The 22,259-nt window shown below is 40.4% G+C and overlaps 1 protein-coding gene across 1 annotated transcript in view; it reads right to left on the bottom strand.

Moving 5' to 3' along the window:
• LOC124596148 (KAT8 regulatory NSL complex subunit 3) overlaps positions 1 to 22,259 on the bottom strand; it is a 159,988-nt gene that overhangs the window by 75,089 nt on the left and 62,640 nt on the right. The window contains exons 7-8 of the mRNA XM_047135171.1: positions 11,493 to 11,631; positions 1,665 to 1,813 (exon numbers count right to left, since the gene is read on the bottom strand). Of these exons, the coding sequence (XP_046991127.1) occupies positions 1,665 to 1,813; positions 11,493 to 11,631 (288 nt within the window). The remainder of the gene's footprint in view (positions 1 to 1,664; positions 1,814 to 11,492; positions 11,632 to 22,259) is intronic.

A 22,259-nucleotide genomic window follows, 5' to 3' on the forward strand; every position in this document is an offset into this window, starting at 1 on the left:
AGTGCTGCAGGATGTGAATCAGAAGGGGGCCATCTTGGTCAGCACAGGAAAACAATTCACCTCGGACGACGATGTCCAGCTGTACGTGCAGAACTGGTTAACATCGCAGCTCCAGGAATTTTATGAGACAGCCATCCACCACCTTGTGTCACAGTGGGACAAGTGTCTCAACAGCCAGGGTCAATATTTCTAATATACAAGTACTAGTTTCTGTAATTATGCCTCCGGCTTGTTTCTTTTTGAATGCCCCTTATATAAGGGTTTTCTTTTAACCAATTGATGTATAGAACCCTAAAAACTACCAGGGGATCCACAACTGGTGCACACACTGGTGACTGACTCTGAATGTAAATTATAGCATATAAAAAGGGGAAGAGATTCATTGCTCCTTGATTATACTAGTTACAATAAATAACTGAAAACAGTAACTGGAATGAGTAACCATCCACAGCAACCTAAAGTGGAAAATAACACAAAAATAGTTGTAGGAAAAGCAGATGCCAGACTGAGATTCATGAGGAGAATCTTAGGAAAAAGTAATTCATTCATGAAAGTAAGACAAAACCACTTGTCTGATGGATTCTTAAAGAGTTTTTCACATCTGCAATCCAGGATTAATGTGAGAGAGAGTGAAGATGCAATGAAGAATGGCACTTTTGTCACTAGATCATTTAGCAGCTTTTGCCACTGGATTGTTTAGTATGTGTCGAAGTATTATGATGATGCTCAACGAACTCCAGTGGCAGACAATACAAGACAGATGCTCTGTGCCACAGTGAAGCTAACTTTTGAAATACTGAGAACATACATTCCTAGAAGAGTCGGGCAACATATTAGTTTCTCCCGCATGTTCCACAAAATGACCGTGACAAGAAAATCAGAGAAGTTAGAGCTTATTTGGAGGCTCAACAACAGTCACTCTTCACACACATTACTTGTAAATGGAATGGAAATGGAGGAAATTGCAACAGTACCATGACAGCCTTCCACCATTCATCATGAAGTAGCTTGTGTATAGATGCAGGTGTAAATGCAGATGTGTTGTACTTGATGATGAGATAGTAATAATTAGACTGAAAGCTTATCACACTTACTCAGATGTTTCTAAAACCTTATACTGTTGGTATAACACAGCAATATCTAAAACCTTTGTACCAACTAAGCTTCACTCTGCAAATTCTACTCAGATGTTAAGTGCTGCACATCAATATGCCAAGTTTGGTGAAATATTTTTTCCTGGCAACACTACTTGATATGAGAAAGATTTAAAAAGGAAGAACCTCATTACTGCGGACAGCTTTTACAGCTAATATACGTTTCAGGAGCACTTTGTGGCACCTATAAATCATGAAAAAACCTATGGATGAATCAATATAATGGAAATAATTTATCTGCACACACTGCATGTTAATGATGAAGATCTCACCTTCTGTTTACTGAGTGAGGTGGCACATTAATTAAGAAACTGGACTTGTGATTGGAAGGCAATATTTTAAATCCCTATCTGGCAACTAGATTTAGGTTTTCTGTTATTTTCTTAAGTCTTTTGGGAAAAATAATGAGATGGTTCCTTTGAAAATGACAAAGTCGATTTCCTTTAACAATCTGAGCTTGTGCTCTGCATGCCTTCTATTTATTTCTGAATGAGAGGATAGAAAGCTTACCTGACATGCAATTGCAGCTCCAGCATTCCAACCAACAAGGATGACAGGTTTTCCAGGATATTCAGCTCGCACTTGTGCTGTCTTCATGCGAGCTGCACAGAGCATTTGGTCTAAACACGTTGAGAGACTTGCTTTCGCTGTTTCATTGCCTGCAGAAAGAAACGAACACTCAAAGAAAAGAATTTAATTTTTATGTACTTTACTCTGTCAAGTATCTTCATACAAACAATAAGTTACATCAACAAAATTACCTACTCACAACATATATTCTCAGAATAAGTGACATTAAGCATCATTAATAACATTGTACTTCAATTAATTGAATTTAGTACCTGAGCATCAAGTTACATATTTAATGATGTTAATTACAAGAACCAAGCACATAAATGACTGGTGCAAAACAAACAACAGTAAATAAATAAAAATAAACTGACAATGAAGACATTATAGTTTCAAAATTTGATCAGAGAGACAAAAACAGGCAAGGAAATCTGATATGTCCTTTAAAAGTGAAATATCTTGGCATTCGGGTTAGGGAGTATCAGGAAACCTTATAAAACCCAAATCTGGGTGGCCTGACAGAGATTACATCTGTCTCAGAAATTTACATATTCCACAAGCCATCATACACTGCATGGTAAATGGAGCAAGGGAAAAATGACTATCTGTATGTCTCTGTACGAACCTTAATGTCTTGCCTTATGGGTCCTTACACAAAATGTAGTGGCAGTAGAATTGTTATACAGCCAACTGCAAACATCTGTTATCTAAATTTCATGAAAAGGATGTTGTCTTCCCTCCAGGGACTCCCATCTGAGTTCAGAAAGCACCTCCCATAATACTCGCATGTTCATCACACCTACCAGTAAAATATCTAACATCACATCTATGACTGCTTTATTGATTTCCTTTAATCTGACTGGTGCAAATCTCAAACATTTGAGCAGAACACAAGAATGGGTCACTCTAGTGTTCTATGTCTCCTTTACAGATGAGCTACATTGCTCTAAAAGTCTCCCAATAAACCAAAAATCTGCCTCCCCTACTACCAATTCTAAGTGCTCGTTGCATTTCATACTGATCTGCAATGTTACCCATTGATGATTGATTCACTGTGTCAAACAGCACACCACTAATGCTGTATTGAAACATTACTGGATTGATTTTCCTATTCATTGAATTAACTTACATTTTTGTACATTTAAAGTGAACTGCCATCCTCATACTACACAGGTATTCTACTAAAATCATTCTGTATCCTCCAACAGTCACTCAATAAGGACACTTTCCCATACATTACAGCTTCATCAGCAAACATTCACTGATTGGTGCTCACCCTATCAGTCAATTCCTCAATGTATATAGAGAACAAAATTGGTCGCATCACACTTCCCTGAGGCACTTTTGATGATACCTTTGTCTCTGATAAACATTTGCTCTCGGGACAGTGTATTGGGTTGTATTACCTGAGAGATCTTCAACCACTTCACACATATGGAAACTTATTCCATATGTGCAGACCTGCGTTAGCAGTCTGCTGTGGAGCACTGTGTGAAACACTTTCTGGAAAGCTAGGAATATGGAATGTACATTTGCCCCTCATCCACAGTTCAGAGGATATCACATGAGAAGAGGGCAAGCCGAGTTTCACACCAGCACTACTTTCTAAATTAGTGCTGATTTGTGGATTGAAAATTTTCTGTCTCAAGGAAATTTATTATATTCAAACTTATAATATACTCAAGAATTCTGCAGCAAACCAATATTAAGGATATTGGTCTGCAATTTTATGAATCCATCCTTTTACCATTCTCATACATCAGAGTCACTTGCACTTTTTTGCAGTCACTTAGGACTTTGTGCTGGATGAGAGATTCATGATAAATGTAAGCTAGGTAAGGGGCCAATGCTGTAGAGTACTCTCCATGAAACCAAATTAGGATTCTGTCCAGCCTGGGAGCCTATTTGTTTTCAGTTCTTTCAGTTGCTTCTCTACGTCAGGGATGCCTATTGCTACGATCTCTACACAGGAGACTGTGCAATGTTCAGACAGCAGCGTCTCTGTACAATCCCCCAGTGTGAACTATTTCCTAAATGCAAAATGCCAGCCCTCCCAAAAGTGAGTCCACTGCCTTTAACCATTGGACCAGCTATCTCATTCGCAAACTTCATGGTAAATCTACCACATACCACTAGAAAAGCGATGAACAATGAGAATAATACAACTTTTAAATACAAGTTCTTGTGATTGCTGTAAGACCCAAAAAACAAATTTTAAACTTTTTTAAGGAAAAAAAAAACAAGAATCAAAACTAGTCATCTTAATACTGTTATTACAATATTTAGCAAAGTCATAAGAAATAAACTCTATATAATCTCTCATGAAAATTTTTTTGGGGGACCAGGCAGGATAGGCAGGAAGGACATATTCACCACAGATGATGTTTTCATTTTGAAGTAGGTAACTGAGAAAATGAGCTAAATTTAATTTATAAACACAATTCATTGACTGACCACAAAATAAAAGCTTTTGAGACAATTGAGAAAAATTTGTTCTGGAGAGTAATAACAAAAAGAAGAATCTGCAAGCATCTGATCCAAGTTGTCAAGCAAGAGAATAAAAAATTATTCAAATTAATGGAGACATAGGACAAGAGGAGTCTCTCTCTCTCTCTCTCTCTCTCTCTCTCTCTCTCTCTCTCTCTCTCACACCAAACGCGGAACTGTTCGTGAAGAGAATAGTACAATCAAAGCACAAGAAAAGTTTAACAGATTGCAGATTGTTTAACTAAATAATGAGTTACAACAATAATGGAAATTTCTAGACGAGACAATACATAAAATAAGGGAAAGACAACCACATGCGCACACGCACTCACACCAACGTACCCTCCCACAGCCAAGACGAGACTGTCAAGTCTCGCTGTACCTGCAGGAGCGTACCTTGCAGTATATGTGTCATCGTGTGTGTACTTGTATTTGGAAATGAGCAAGACCTCGAAAGATACAGTAAACACTGTTTCCTCTGTTACTTGCTCCTATGATCCACACATCAGGCGGCCACAAATGAGTGGTTGCCTTCTCTATTTTAAATAATGTGTTATTTGCTAATGGCCAAATAATCCCACAAGAATCAGAAAAAACCTATAACGAGAATATAAGATGCATCGGTTTTAGGGTGAACATCTAAGTAGAAAAATTCAAAGTGAATGAAGGTCAAAAATAGTTGCAGATAATAAGCCATATGAAGAAATTTCAAACAGCAAAAGGTGAAGTCTAGCCTGTCCTCTAAATATTAATACAAATTGCTAAGATATAAGGAGCAAGAAAAAATATTAAATAGCAAAATTAAATAATTTATGAGTAAAGAAAACTGCTCAAGGAATGTCATAAATGCTGAGTCGTCATTAGCGGCACACACATAGAAGAAAGAAAACTTGCTAGCTTCTAGAATAAATTCTTTGTCGAGTTAGAGTACAAATACACACCCACAAAACACACATTGGTGTGTGTGTGGGGGGGGGGGGGGGGGGGGGGAGGGGGGGGTGTGCACAGTGGTGCACGTTGCATTGCATGCGTGTGCTCTTGTTGCTCAACAAAGGATTTATTCTGAAAGCTGACAAGTTTTCTTTCTATGTATGAGTACGTCTGTCAATGGCTCAATAGTTCTGCTATTTGTGGATTAATCTCCTATATTCCTAAGTTACTCACATTCTGCTACAAATTCCACTACTGTATAAATAGCAAAATTATAGTGAGAGGTCAGGGATTACAATTGGCCAAATGATTTGGGTGTCTGTGGAAACGAAAGCTAGAAGTAATAGATCACACTACTAGATGCGAAACATTTTCCCAAAAAGAATCAAAACAGCCTTTGCTGTAGTGTGCAGCCTGAAAAAGGCAAAAAGGTTTTCTAAGACAGATGGTTGGGCCAGAGGAGATTCAACTGATTCAAGTGAAATTCTTTGATACAAGAAACAAAAAAATCACTTACACTGCACTTAGTATCTGCACAGGTGTGACAACGACACTTCACTATCTGGTCAGCGCGATACTTCAGGGGCCGAAGGTGGCTTGAGAATAGCTGAGAAACAGAATCCTGTGAGATGGAAATGAATTTGCTATGTAAACTGACCTAGGGGAAGCAGGGAGTCTGAAACCATAAGCACAGGAAGAACTCGGCACGTAGCTAGTTGTGTGGCTAATGTCTAACCACCTAGCACAACACATGGCATGATACACTAGCTGAGGTCCACATTGGTCTAACTCAGAGTAAGCACTGGCCCACCCAGCCTATTGCTGCATGCACGTAAACACCTCAACAGCAGGTCCGCTTATACCAAATGTCGTGTGTGCCCTCCACGGAAGGTTTCTGCACTATCTAGCTATGCTACCCATGCCAGCTTCTCTGCCTCCATCATTATGTCCGCTCGTGGAGATACTAAATCCCTCCTCCGTGAAATGGCCACATAGGGCTGAAAGTGACCAGGCTTGGGCTGTGAAATTCAGCACAGAACTAGAGAGGTATCTGGAGAACATTACAGCAGAGGCAACACTAATGGCTCTGCTGGAATGGTGGATGGGCACAGATGCTGCAGCAGTAGGTGGTTGACTAGCCGCAGTGGAGGCAACACCACCTCCATTGGAAATGGAGGAAGGTGGAAGGGGGGGGGGGGGGGGGGAGGCTGGGGGATTGAAGCAGCGACCGGAGGAGGAGGAGGAGAACGGTGGATTAAAATTATGGGCTCCACATCGGTAGGCACAGGTGCAGGCTTCACACAGGCTGTTGCTGTATGTGACCAGAGGGCAGCAGAATGCAGGGAGGGGGCGGCAAAAGGAAAGTAAGCAGCTACAAGTGGCAGCACTCAGTCTGAACAATGCCATGACCCAATCTGCTGCTTGGCAGACCAGCAAACCACAGCAGTGATGTTCCAAAGGGTGTGAGCATAGCTGATTTACATGGCAAGTCAGTTGACCCCTTTGACATCCACCACAAACGACTGTTGACCTTTGTGGCCCACCACGACACCCAGCAACCACCACTGCTGCCAGCCAAAGGACAGAGCCAAAATGGCAGGCACTGGGGGAGGGGGGGGGGGGGAATGGCAGTCCACAGTGGTCCTTGGTCTGCGGCTCCGGGTGCAGTAAATTCAGGATAGCCCGCAGCTGGTACCCCTGCAAACATTTTGCCAGACTGCACCCTCTGATGGGTGTCATGGCATCGCCCAGTACCTACCCAGAAAACTTGACAAAGCATTGTCACAGGAAGTGGCAGACATGGACGTCTCCATTTGGAGCTAAAATTTATGCATGAAGCGTTCCTCCTCCAGGCTAGAAGCCAAGTGGAACATAACAGTACTTAAGATGCTGGAAGCCACGACAAATCAAAAGTCCTCAAACTCCTGTGGCACACAATGGTGACTGCTGTCAGATACCAGGGTCCTGGGGGATCACTCAAAGGAAACAATTACTGACAATGCATGAACTAAGGCAGTCAACAACATGGAGGACAGCTTGGCTACGTACAGGAAATTGGACAATACATCATCTACCAACAACCACTTGCTGTCTAAAAGGGCCAGTGAAATAGACGTAACCCCTGCCCCAAGGGTGCTCAAAGACCAGCAAAGGTGAGAACTATGGCAGCAGTGCATCCTGGTTCTGAGCACAAGCCACACAAGAATACACCAGATGTTTGATGTCACGGTCAATCACTAGCCAGCAGATGTGATGCTACACCAATGCCTTCATATGAGTCATACACAAGTGGGATACACACAGCAACTTGAGTCAGCAAGGATGCAATGCCAGGGGAAAAACTGCCTAGCAACATCGCTCCTCCATGGAAAGCATGAGCACCCCAGGACAACATTGAGCCAATCACATTGTAGGAAAAAATGTATGCCATGTACCAGAAGAGATGTGCTCCAGTCAACCCCCCTGAACTGCTGAAATGATGTTCTGAAAAAGCGAGTCAGTGGCCGTGGTGGTCTTGACTTTGCATGCTGTCAATGGAAAGATCGATGAGGTTTGCTGCACAGCATCATCCACCACGAACACAAGAGTCTACTGCTGACTGAACTCTGGGTCAGGCCCCTCTAGTTTCCATGACAGCATATCAGAATTGCTATGCTGGGCACTAGAGTGGTAATAAATGTCAATGGCTTATAAATAGTGACGAGGAGGAACTTCACCCCCAAAAATAATAGTGAGTGCCTCCTTTTCCACTTGTGAATAATTACGCTGTACAGCAGAAAATGTCTTTGTGTGTAAGTCATGAGCTGTTCAGTGCCATCCAGGTTCTAACGGGACAGGATGGCACCAGTGGCATACTGAGATGTGTCACAGGCCAGGGTTAAAGGTTTACTCAGTGTAAAGGAGACCAGATAGGAAGCAGAACACAAACAAAGTTTGGAGAGACTGAAAAGCCCTTGATAATCTGCAGACCACACAAACTTAATCCCCTCTTAAACCAACCTGGGGAATGAACTGAGCATAAAATGAAGTACTAATGAAAAAAAGACTGGAGCTCCTTCATATTCTTGGTTGGTAGTTGCCTTGATGTGATCGTTTGTGAGTACAAGACCATCTTTACAAAGCACTTGACTCAAAAAATGCACTCCTCCAGCTTGCAGTGGAGGCCATTCTCCAGGAGTTATTGGTAAACCAGATGAAGGTTTCACAAATGCTCCTCCCAAGTAGGACCCATGACCCAGACGTCATCAAGAGGGTGGCTACTCAAATATGGGGGTGGGGAAAAAAAAGATGGAGGAGGAAAAAATTTTGGGGGAGAGGGACAGAAGGGCACAGCATACCACAATAATGACTTTCCCTGCCTCTCAGTTGAGCTGTATACCAGCCATAAGCAATAATTTAACCACAGCCACAAGCAATAATTTAATCAAAGTTTTTAAACATCAATAATTTGTATGAAATAATACTCATGTAACTAACACACTTTGAGATATTACTTTAAAAATAAAAATATAAAATTAAAAAATGCAGAATTTCCTGATTTTACGAAATTCCTGATATTCTATGTGATTTCCCTAATTTTCCCAGTTAAAACATAATTCCCTACGAATTCCAAGTTTTCCAGAAGGATTGCCACCCTGATCAAGGTAACTGACGCAACAGGGAATGTCTTGAGTCAACTGCTCCAAATACTGCTGGGTAAATTTCCAGTGCAGATGAGATTCCAAAACACAAGTGATTAAATGATTAAACTGTTAAGACCTAAAGGGGGTTTTGAGGATCAGGAAAGTTCAAGAAACAACTTCCAAGCAACTGCAGGTAACCATCGCGCAAGTTGTTGCAGGAAAGATACTGGAACACCGGCAACTTTGCCAACAATTCTGCCCACTGTGGAATGGGATATGAATCTGCAACACATTGCTTGTTAACCACCTGTTTAAAAACACTGCAAAGGCATACAACACTGTGGGGCTCCTGAATGACCACCAAAGGGGTGGCCCACTGACTCAACGAAACAGGAGAAACAATGACCCAATCCTGGTGATGCTGTAACTCAGTCTTTACATTGTTGTACATGGTGAAGGGGATGGCGATGGAACGACAAAATTTGGGTACTGCTAACACCTTAAGAGACATATGTGCCTCGAAATTTTCTGCTTGGGCCAAGGTATTCTCAAACAACAGGCTGTAGGAACACAGAAAGGGATCCAAAGCATGAAAAGGAACAGACAGACACTAAATGCACTTTATCAACAATCTGGAAGTCAAAAACAGAAAACACCTCAGGCCCAAAGGTATTAATTGACCACTAACAAGGTAAGTTGCTGTTCCACACTTTTATAATGCGCAGAGATGGTCAATTGCCATTACAAAGAGAGGCATGGTTTACTATAACAATTCAGCAGAGCGGCCGTTGCAACTCTGGGCACTCCAAGAACCCGTACATTCATAAATTAATGAGGCTGATCATCACCCCCTTGTCTAACTGAAATTTGACTGGCCACACATCTACTACTGAAGTCAGCAATATATGCTGGGATGACACATACAGGGCATCGGAGACAGCCCCAGAGTCCAGTGGAAACACAAGGGTGTCTCATGATTGACTCATGCCCTGTCGACTGTCACGAACAGTTTCCGAGTGACCTATCCATTGGCATATGCCAGACATGACCTCCAAGTCTGGGCAGTCATGGTGAACATGCAACAAATAACAATTGGGGACCAGACTACTGGCTTGCCTAATGAGCAGAGGGAGAAAGATGCTAAGAAGCCAAAAAATGCTGGGAATTAGGACACTGAAAGTGGCATGAACACACCGAGCTCAGCACGAGTGAGGATGGGCCAGGTCACAGTGCCACTGCACCGGTATTGTCAATGGCAGCAACACATGGTGACTCAGCAGGAGGAAAACTTGTGTCGTGTATGCTGTGGGGCACCACGGGCTGTTTACCAAGCACACTCAATTGAGCCACCTACCAATCGTCAGGAAGGATGTTCCTTGCCACTGCCGTAAGCTCATACAGTTCCGCAATTTGAGCAACGCCATCTAAAGAAGGATCAGACAAAGTCAACAACCTAGCCTGAACTTCACGCTCAGGAGCTAACCTGACAATCACATCATGAATTAACAAGCCTGCATATGAGGCAGCTCATCTGGGACACTCAAAATTACACTTGTGTGTGACGTGCTGCAAACTGACGATCCAGGCCATATACAACTGCCCAGGCCACTTGTGTTGCTGGTTAATATGCAACCACACTGCCACCGTGTGGGTTTTATGTCCAAAATACCATGCACACAACCAACAAATCTCATCAAAGGGAAGCTTCTCAGGGCAGTGGAGAGCTTCAAATTTTGGACAACTTCATACAAACTTGTGCTGCTGGACAGAAACAAGAGAACCTTATTGACTGGAATGACAATATGCCTTACCTACCAGTGCAGCAAGAATTGCCACAGGTAATTCACCTTCCTCTTTGCTGAACGACTGAAGCCCACAAATGGTGTTGGGAGGGGGGCAGAAAACAGAACAGTGGGCACCTGCCCTCCCCTCCCCCTCCCCCAGTGAGGCAAGGGCGTGAAGAAAGTCGATATTCTGGGTTATCCAGCATCTGCGTATGCTGCTGCAGGAGCTGTTGCAGCTCCTCCTGTAGGTGCGACCATTTCTGCCAGCATTCCTGAAATGCCAGGGCCATGGTGGCTGAAGCGAACACAAGGATAAGGGGAAAATCAATGTGCAAGTTGATCTATGGGCAGCAAGGGTCTGAACCCACTTAGAGACTAGCACAGGAAGAACTCCATTTGCAGCTGTAATTGACAGCTAATGGCTAAGTACTCTGCACAATACATGACATAATACACTAGATGACGTCCACATTGGTCAAACTCCGAGCAAGCACTGGCCCACACCACCTACTGCCACCTGCAGGTAAATGTGTGTGGATACCTAAGGGACCAACTGCTGAGGTCATCGGTCCCTAGACTTACACACTACTTAAACTAACTTATGCTAGGAACAACACACACACACATGCCCAAGGGAGGACTGAAACCTCCAGCAGGAAGGGCTGTGCAATGCGTGACACGGCGCCTCAATCCGCGCAGCCACTCCGCGTGGCGCCACCCGCAGGTAAACAACTCTGCCCACACCACATATTATATGCACCCTCTATGGCAGGTTTCTGCACTGTCCCACTGTGCTACCAATGCCAGCTCATCTGCCTCTATTGTGACATGCACTGATAGGGTTACTAAGTACAGGTGGAGGCTTTAGGACAGGAAGTGTGTGACAGGTATAATAAACATAATAATTAGCTAAACTGGTTAGGACAACTCCAAAAAGCACTAACCTGCCTTGAGAACAACAGTAACAACTGTTCCCAGTGCCGAAAGGTATGATTCCCATTGTCTCATTCTAGGGCTGTGGGAACCACCAAGAACAGGATGTGATGGCACTACCAGCATTATAGGATTGCCAGGCAGCCTCCTCTACAAAACATACACAAGTATAACTATCAAACCATATGTAAATATTATTACAATGAAATATAAGAAAGGAAGTAAATTATATCCACAAGAACCACTGAAATTCAAGAAGTATTTGGCATTATTGCCATCTATCTATATTTTCATTCTGTTCATTAGTTGCTTATAGGAAATATGTATATCTCAATTTATGTCTCCACTTTTCTAATATTGTAAAATGTACTGTAACTCTCATAAATAATGGAAAGGCAGTGTGTTCTCAGACATTTGGGAGACATATTTTTAAAATATTTTCTGTTTGAAAAAAGTCATTGTTCTAGTACACTGGCAGGATCTACACAGATTGAATCATAGAAATCCACTACTGATAGTCAGAAGTTGATCATGCACTACTACCCGGTAAGAATGGCTGCAGAAGGATTTAAATTCTTCTTACAAACATTCAAAGAAATAGAATTTAGTTCACTGCATGTTTCTTAATTGATGGTTCTTGGCAATGGCTACAAACTGTCTGTACAATTTCAGTGGAGTCTTAAATACAAAAACAGCAGCACCTTGTGGTTATCAGCAGTTTCCTATAATGTCATTATTAATGTTGCCTACAATTTTGTTTTTGTATTTACCACAAGAAGAAAATAAAGTCATGAGTTTCTCATTATAGGGAGATCTTCTCTTACTTAGGTAAGCCATGTGTCCAGCTGAAATATCATGGAATGTATTGAACAACGACTGGCTGAAAGCTCAAAGTTTGTTCGAACATTCAATTCACTGAGAAGATTGTAAAATTCACATATTAAAATGCTGTGAGAAGGAAAGTTGCAACTCACCATATAGCGGACATGCTGAGTCACAGATAGGCACAACAGAAAGACTCTCACAATTAAAGCTTTCAGCCTTAAACGCCTTCATCAACAATAGACACACATACTCTGTCTATTGTTGACAAAAATCTTAATGGCCGAAAGCTTTAGTTGTGAGAGTCTTTTTGTTGTGCCTATCTGCGACTCAGCATCTCCGCTATGTGGTGAGTAGCAACTTTCCATCTCATAATATCATTACATTCCATCCTGGATTTTCCACTGTTTGATATATTAAAATGCATTATCAGCACCTCAAAATCGTACATAAGAGAGTAATTTCATTCAGTTACGTTTCATGTATTTCTATTTCCAATGGAAAAAAATGTTTACAAGAGCAATCATGAATTACTGATTTTGGTGAGCCTAAGCAAAACTGTGTAATTTTTTTAACAAAGATAAAAATATTAAGTGAATGCTGTAGAAATAACTCTTTGGATGTAATTAAAATGTGTGTGTATTAAATATTTGCTCACAATGATAATTTCAACTACATAACATTCACATGCCTCCTAAACTCCATCTGAACAGGCCTTGCAAGACCTCACAGTACTGACTGACCCCCATGCCATCATCAGCCTATAGGTGTCAGTGGATACGGAGGGAAATGTGGACAGCACACTGTTCTCCCAGTCGTTGTCAGTTTTCGTGACTGGAGCTGCTGCTTCTCAGTCAAGCAGCTCCTCAATTTGCCTTATGAGGGCTTAGTGCACCTTGATTGCCAACAGTGCTTGGCAGACTGGATGGTCACCCACCCAGGTGCTAGCCAAGCCTGACAGCACTTACCTTCGGTGATCTGATGGGAACTGGTGTTACCTCTGCAGCAAGGCCCTTGGCACATTCACATGCCTTGAGTAAGAAATTAATACTGAATTTTATGTCATAAGAGAAAAGGGGCATTCAAAAAGAAATGAGCCGGAGGCATAATTACAGAAACCAGTACCTGTATGTTAGAAGTATTGACACTGGCTGTTGAGATACTTGTCCCACTGCGACACAAGACAGTGAATGGCTAGCTATCTCATAAAATTCACGGGGATTCAATGTTAACCAGTTCCGCACGTACAGCTGGATGTCGTTGCCTGAGGTGAAGATTATACTGACGTTCTTCTTTGACCCAGATAGCCCCCTTCTGATTCACTTCCTGCAGCATGGGACAACAATGAATCCCAGCATTACTCGCAAACCTTGACCACCCTTTGCCAAGCGATCAAATCAAAATGACCAGGCAATCTCACCCATGAGGTCAATCTGCTCCATGACAATGCAAAACCTCATATGGCCAATACAGTTGTGGCATTCCTGCAGAAATTCAAATGGGACGTTCTCGGCCACCCTTCATACAGTCCGGACCTCTCTCGCTCTAATTACACCATTTTTCATCCCCTTAAAAAGGCTCTGAGGGGCAAACGATTCACCTCGGATGATGACGTCCAGCTGTACGTGCGGAACTGGTTAACATCGCAGCTGTAGGAATTTTATGAGACAGCCATTCACTGCCTTGTGGCACAGTGGGACAAGTGTCTCAATAGCCAGGGTCAATATTTCTAACACGCAGGTACTGGTTTCTGTAATTATGCCTCCACCTCGTTTCTTTTTGAACGCCCCTTGTAACAACAGCAAATTAGTTATTACCAGCTGGTTAGCATCATGACACCATTTTGTCCATTGTAATGTGTAGTTCTTACCCACAACGCCTTCATAAAATTCCTACTGTATGTACAGGAGGTACCCCTACTCAAGATAATGAACATAATTTAGGAATAAAAGAAACCACTCTCTGAAGAGCAGAAACATTAGCAGGACACACATGAGCGGATTTTAGCAATGGCCATGGACAGCTTTGGTGGTTTCTTGAAGACCTGCAGTCTCTTCCTGCATGTTACCGGAGGCACAACCTTTAGACTGTTATCCACTGTTCTGGTAACTGCCAATCCAGCCTCTCAGAAGGCACACTCACAACTGGTTTTCTGCAACGGACCTTTTTCAACCAAGTCCATGAATTTTCGACAAGCTGGTTTGCTCTCATTGGCAACTCTTCAACCTCTCTCACACTATTTTAAAGAAACCATTTGGTAAATAAGTGGTTTTTGTGTCAATTATAACTTTATATATCAGTTTCATGATGAAGTGCCTATCACTTTACTAATAATCATAGTTATTGGGATATTTTGCATGTAAGTATCGCACTGGCTGAAATTCAAAAATTTTGCAATGAAAAACAGGGGTCACTGTGGATTTGCATTTGGTGCATATTACACCAAATACTGCTGTGTACGAAATTTAGCTAACATACTGAATTTTCTTTAGACCTGGGAAGTGGTCTCCATCTATAACCAATCTCGAGAAAGTTCATGTTATGTAGCCGCACTCATTCTTGATGATATCACCCCGCATATCTCACAAGCAGTTTGTGATATTGAAATGAGATTTTGGCAAATGATAGCACGCAAAGAGGAGAGTTGTCTTACAACACATTCTCCACTCCTGAAATTATACTGGCCACTGCTTAAGGTAACCTACTCTCTAACACCCTCCACCCAACAGTTTCTGTCCCCTGTGTCCTATACCCTCTTCCCATTTTACATCCCCTCTCTTTCATCATGTGCTGCTCTCTGTCTATCCACTCACTAGCTTTCTCCCTTCCTCTGTTCTTTCCTTTTCCAATCTCTCAATCCCCCTCGGCCCAGACTTGCCGAGCTGCCAGAGTTGGCAATCATGGGTGTGTGTTTCTCTTTTTGTGATGAAGGCTGTGGCTGGAAGGTTACTGTAAGCTTGCATGCATGTCTTACTTGTAGCAGGCATGCCAGTCCAAAGGAACTTTCCATTGTAATCAGAATAACACAGACACTGCAATATCATATATACCTGCCGATATCGGGCAAGCGACTTTCAAGTATAACGTCTCACCTGTATGGGATTATACATAATGGATGTATGAGCATAGGTCGTAGATGCAGGGTTGACGACATATGGAAGTTTGGGTCTGGCCATGAGTTGTCCACTGATAGCCAAACTGTAAAGCAACCACTCATGAAAGCAGGAAATCCGGTTTTGAGTCCCGGTCTGGCACAAATTTTCATTGTCGTCATTTCATTCTACAGCTGATGGTTGTCCCTATTTGCAATCACGAATTCATGCATGCATGTCCAAAGGAACGTCGCATCGTAATCAGAATAACAGAGGCACTGCAATATCGTGTTGCGTACTGTGACTTAACTATGCCTGTCTGCAACTTCACATTGTCATCTTTGTGGTAAAAATGTCATCTTTGTGGTAAGTAGCAATCCATCATTTCCTACATTGTTGTCCATCTGCTATCATTTTTACCATATACATGATTACCCAAATCAATTAGAAAGTTAGTATCTCTTAAAAAACTGTGCTACAAGATAGTGTTGCAACTGTTGCTATTTGTAATGTACAAAAATGTCACAGCAGAATTAGCCGACTGAATGGCTGGATATACCGTATTTACTCGAATCTAAGCCGCACTTTTTTTTCGGTTTTTGTAATCCAAAAAACCGCCTGCGGCTTAGAATCGAGTGCAAAGTAAGCGGAAGTTCTGAAAAATGTTTGTAGGTGCCACCACAAATAACTTCTGTTGTCGAATATATGTAGCACTACACAGGCATGCTTTGCAGGCACGAAGATAAATACTGGCGCCAAAACCCCTGCGTCAGTAGGCCTAAATAAATTAAAAGAAAAGGTAGAAGAATGTAAACATTATGCCATGTATTCTTTCGTGTTTGCTGCTATCTCATTTAAATCCTGTCTGCCTAATAAACTACGAAACTAGAATGAGACAACAGCAAACGCGAAAGAATATACATATGTCATATTTATATTCATATTATTCTTATGCTGAATAGTGATACAGTCAGAAATGATGCACGGCAACTGACTCTAAATCGAAGATGACTCTAATTTCTGTGCAGAATGTAATGTACTAAGACGCGTCTGCAAAGATTTTCAAACGGAGAAAATTTTTCGCTAAACTCTCGTTCAGAACATCTTTTATCATACGCAGTCTATTATTTGGTTCTTGTTGATCATTATGAAAGGAAGCAGCAGTGTAAGTAACAACAAATAACAGTCCGTTGCCATTGTTTCGCTAATGAGACAATTCCTCTCTTTTTTTTTTATTGTAAGCGGCGGTAGCGTGCCAAAAGCAAGCCATGCCGCGAGCGGCGACAGGTCGTAAACACTCATGATCAGAATGTGACAAACAATTCATGACACAGTACAATAATGCATTTTCAGCTTAGAGTGACATAAACACCTATAACAAAGAGAACGGCACATATCAGATCAAAGCAAAATAAGCAATTATTTCAAACCAGACAAAGCACGTCAAAAAGGAAGGGTAACCGTATAAATACGGACAGAGCGCCTGACACATAGCAATGGCTACTTGGTAAAGCTTAACTGTTAAGCTTACAACTTGAACCATACTACTGTAGCTGTATCATCATCCATTTGACCTAAATTGTGTCTCACGTTACAACAGACCAAATTTGTTTCGATTTGGAGGTGCGGTCTAAAACTTTTCTCTCCCCTTGAATTTTGAGTCTCAAATTTCAGGTGTGGCTTAGATTCGGTAATTTTTTTTTTCCATGATTTTGAGTCTGATTTTTCAGGTGCGGCTTAGATTCGAGTAGATACGGTATTTCTTTGCACTCTGTTGAAAGTGGCTAATCAAGGTTTCTTGCTTTGCCAATTTGTATTTTGTGTCCACGACGTTCTGGAAGGCATACATACTCCTTCCATCCTCTGGCCAATTGTTACTAAACTACAGTAATCTGCACCTTATTTACATTCTTTTCTCTTGTTCAGTACCTCTTTCTATCATTGAGTATTGTCGTATAAATTGCCATAGCCTGGTACTCTATGAGCTCCCATCTAATATAAGACAAGAAATTGGAAATTCATACCAATAAACAAGAAAATCAGTGCCTCATAAACTACACCATCTATAAATTATCTGATTACCAAGATTCATGGTTGAAAATTCATGTCAGCTACATGGAAAGAATCAGTGTTCATTGTAAAGTGGCATGATAAGTAGTTGTCTACTGTAAACATGTTTCTGTTGTTACACACAAAGGTAATTATTTTCTTTGAAAAATCAAATGTAATCAAGTAATAATTAAGACAAGAATAGAAGATAAACAACAATAATGAGAATCCAAGATAGAACAATGCATATAATAAGGGAAAGGAAAGCACACACCTATGGCAGATCAATGCTTGAAGCACATACCGGTAAATACGTGACAGAAAACACTATTCACATTAGTTTTCAAGCACTAGCTCTTTTTCTAGCAAAAGTACACACATACAGCTACACAGACACCCAAACGTACACTCCAGGGCCAAGGCAAGACTGCTAGTGTTCAAAAGCTTGTGAGAACACTGTTTTCTGTAATGTTTCATGCTTCAATCCACTATAGGTGAGTGGTTGCCTTTCCCTTATTTTATGACAATAAACAATGGTTCTTCACTGTAACTGAGGGATCGGCACCTATTTTCAAATGAATGGCTTTCCTTTTAATTTATTAGTTTATATTTCGTTAGTGTAAGGACAAACAGTATTCAACAGTGCAGACACAGTTTATTATTAACACAGTACACAGATTCAGTTTCCATGATTTGCTTGTCCCACAACTCTATCTTGATGGAATCTATGAAACATGATGAATGAATGAAAATAATAAAAAAAAGCTTTCAAGGACTGATGGAATCGTTTGCAGAAATATGAAGGATGAGAAGTGCTGTGACATTCAGGTAATTTGCTGAATTTCAACACTTAGAATTACTGCACAATGGTGTAAACACCTGTACAAAAGTAGCAGCTTACAAGTGTGCTGTCTATGAAATTAATTGGTTTTGCTTGTACTCACACCATAGTGGCGAGCCAAACTTATTTTCTTTGAAATGTTGGCAGCTGTACCTGGAAATATTTGATGTACAATTGTAGCGGGCAGAGCACATAACCAAAATTCATGAAGTCTGTCAGGCCAAAAGTGCTCATTAAGATGCAGATATTAATATATTCCATAAAGACTCCTGCAAACGACCTATGTTTTAGCAAGATGAAAAGGAGTATCACAGATTCCTCTGAAGTTAGTTTGAAACATAGCAAAATGGAATATCCCCATCTGCTATAATTCTACTCCTTGGATAACTAATTCCTTTTCCTCTTTTCGAGTGTAATGCTGCAACTACAGCTCACTTTCTTAAAATACCAAAATTGTTATGTAGGTGACATTTTGTTGAAATTTATTATCTACAAGATTATTTGGGCTCCGCTAATTCCATCCCATGGTATAATGAGTTCATCATGAAACATTATGTTTTAAGAGTTACCTGTAATTTATGATGTTCAGAAACCATGTGCTCGTGATAATGTCATCACATTTATTTCCAATTTCTAACAGGACATAGATCATTTGAAAGCCCAGATTTCACTCTTTCCAGTAAACATATTACCTTTTCAGAAAAGTCCTTAACAAAAAAGTTGTTTGTATTTAAAGTTTCCCACATCCAGAAAATACTTTTGTTATTTTGACCTTTGAGCATATTTAATTCCAAGAAATGGTGTCATGATTATGTTGCCCTAATTTTTCTGACCATTTAGTTGTCTGGATAATTTTAAGAAATGAAGCAAACTAGGAAAATTGTAAACCTGTGAAATTTACATGAAGCTTGGTAAATTCCTGCTGAAGTATACATGGTGTAAACAAAATAGTTCATGTAACTTCCTTAATTTTACATTATATAATATACATTTAAATTAAATTACTGCTTGGTTCACTAGAATACAATTAGAACTAAATTTGGTCTTTATATTGTTGTAGATTAACATGTATTTACTTCCTGCACCAACACCCATATGCTCTTCTATATATAGAACCAGAAGACAATATTTTAATCATCTATTAATTATTATGATAACATCTCTATACAAAAGTCAGCTTCTAACAGTTAACATGTGAACATTTCTGTGCAAGATTTCTTGCCTAGCTACATTTATGTGAACAACAATGTGCAAATGTGGACATCTTATGATCCTTACAAGTCAAAACGTACATTTAAACAATGGAAACTCCAGGCTGGAATATCAACAATATAAAGAGAAGGATAGAGTGCTACTCACCATACAGATGACATGATGAGTTGCATGCAGGCATAATGAAAAGGCTTTGTTAATACTCCTGAAGATGCATACACATATAAACTGTGTCACTCAGTCTGAAATGGACATTGATGTTGCTAGCATTGACATGTCATCTATTTGGGACTCACTCTGAGACTTATAGTTTTCTTTACAGTGTGCTTGGTGAATGTCTATTGTTTGTAGACACATTAGTGCCAAAATTCAGCATATGTAAATGTATACTATAGAGGTTGCTACTGTTTTAAAGTCTAATAACTGCGGTTTGTGTAAACTATAAACAAAGTTTCTGTAAAAAGCTGATCATTGTGATGTGTTCCAGAAGTAACAAACATCAAATATGTTAAGTTGAACTCAATGGTGTTACGAATCCAACATATTCCAGGGAGTGATATATTTATATTTCAGTGCTACCAAGAAACTGTAGTGATTGTCACCAACCAGGTTAGTAAATTTACATGTTGCTCATTTACCAACAATACAAAAATATTCAGGAAAAAGAAATACTGAAAGTTCTTAGATGTTTTTCTATTCTTTAGCAAAATGTACACACAATGATGATTTGCAAAAATTTTCACTTATCACTTGCTTCTCTTCAGTCTTTCTCTCTGCTCTCACTTAACAAATGTACTGAATCCCTTAATTTAGACACATCAGCTTCCAAGTCTATGCCTTAAGCATACACAGGGTGTTACAAAAAGGTACGGCCAAACTTTCAGGAAACATTCCTCACACACAAACAAAGAAAAGATGTTATGTGGACACGTGTCTGCAAACGCTTAATTTCCATGTTAGAGCTCATTTTAGTTTCGTCCACCTACGCTCAATGGAGCACTTTATCACGATTTCATACGGGATACTCTACCTGTGTTGCTAGAACATGTGCTTTTACAAGTACAACACAACATCTGGTTCATGCACGCTGGAGCTCCTGCACATTTCAGTCGAATTGTTTGTACGCTTCTCAACAACAGATTCGGTGACCGATGGATTGGTAGAGGCGGACCAATTCCATGGCCTCCACGCTCTCCTGACCTCAACCCTCTTGACTTTCATTTATGGGGGCATTTGAAAGCTCTTGTCTACGCAACCCCGGTACCAAATGTAGAGACTCTTCGTGCTCGTACTGTGGACGGCTGTGATACAATACGCCATTCTTCAGGGCTGCATCAGCGCATTAGGGATTCCATGCGACGAAGGGTGGATGCATGTATCCTCGCTAACGGAGGACATTTTGAACATTTCCTGTAACAAAGTGTTTGAAGTCACGCTGGTACGTTCTGTTGCTGTGTGTTTCCATTCCATGATTAATGTGATTTGAAGAGAAGTAATAAAATGAGCTCTAGCATGGAAAGTAAGCGTTTCTGGACACATGTCCACATAACATATTTTCTTTCTTTGTGTGTGAGGAATGTTTCCTGAAAGTTTGGCCGTACCTTTTTGTAACACCCTGTATAGTGAGATGGCTGTAAAGTGACTTTTTCTTCCAAGTATTTAAAATTATTATACCAAGTGCCTGTAAACTCTGTCACATTACACTCACTGATATTAATTATGTATGGACATAATGTAAAGTGATACTGGGATGTATTCTAGTCACAGGCATCATACTGCTTCCCAGAAAAATAAACTGAGATCTCTTCATTGTGAGCACAACACAACAAGTGGCTCCACTTGTTGTAAATGGCTATCAAATTAGTCCATAGCTATGTCTAGAAGCCATTGCATGATTTCCACTTTAACTGCTTTGCATATCACTTTCTGACTACCCCATTTTATCATAAAATTAACCTACCTGCACTAATTTCCAAAGCTGTAAATGAGAAACTGATACCCCTTAATGAGACTGGTTTACAATGTGACTGCATGGGCCAAGCATTTAATACCATTTTCTCCTTGAGATCAGACAGAATCACCTTAAAAAATTCTAAAAATTGGTACCTGTCATTTGATGAGTTTATTTTATCTGCGTGGGAGCACTGCAAGAATGCCTCTGTCATATGCCATAAAGTGAATTGCAGAGCATGATAACAAATACATACTTCCAAGACATATTACAATAATGTGTAGAGAGGAAATAACAACAGGATAAAGAAATGCAGTTCCATGGTAACTTCAGTTTTGTCTTTCAGTGGTCTGCACAATGCAGAGTTACTAAGATAACAAATAGTGTCTATGATCAGTACATAAAAATAAATGTTTAAAGATATGAGTATGTCACATTAATCAAATTGAGTGTTTATATTGTCACTACCATTTACAGATTAATCCTACAAAATGTTTTTCGATGCTCTCATAGAGGGGACTAGTCAATTTTCTCCACGCTTAATTTTTTTTTAAATTTTTTCAGCAGTCTTCTGACTCGTTTGATGCAGATGCTACAAATTCCTCTCCTATGCCAACCTCTTCATCTCAGAGTAGCACTTACATTAAATGTCCTCAATTATTTGTTACATACATTAAAATCTCTGTCTTCTGCTACAGTTGTTCCTTTCTACAGTTCTCTCTAGTGCCATGTGAGTTATTTTGATGTCTTAATAATTGTTCTATCACCCTGTCCCTTTTTCTTGTCAAGCTTTTCCACATGTTACTTTTGA

The sequence above is a fragment of the Schistocerca americana genome, chromosome 1 (assembly GCF_021461395.2).
Source record: "Schistocerca americana isolate TAMUIC-IGC-003095 chromosome 1, iqSchAmer2.1, whole genome shotgun sequence".
Taxonomy (NCBI): domain Eukaryota; kingdom Metazoa; phylum Arthropoda; class Insecta; order Orthoptera; family Acrididae; genus Schistocerca; species Schistocerca americana.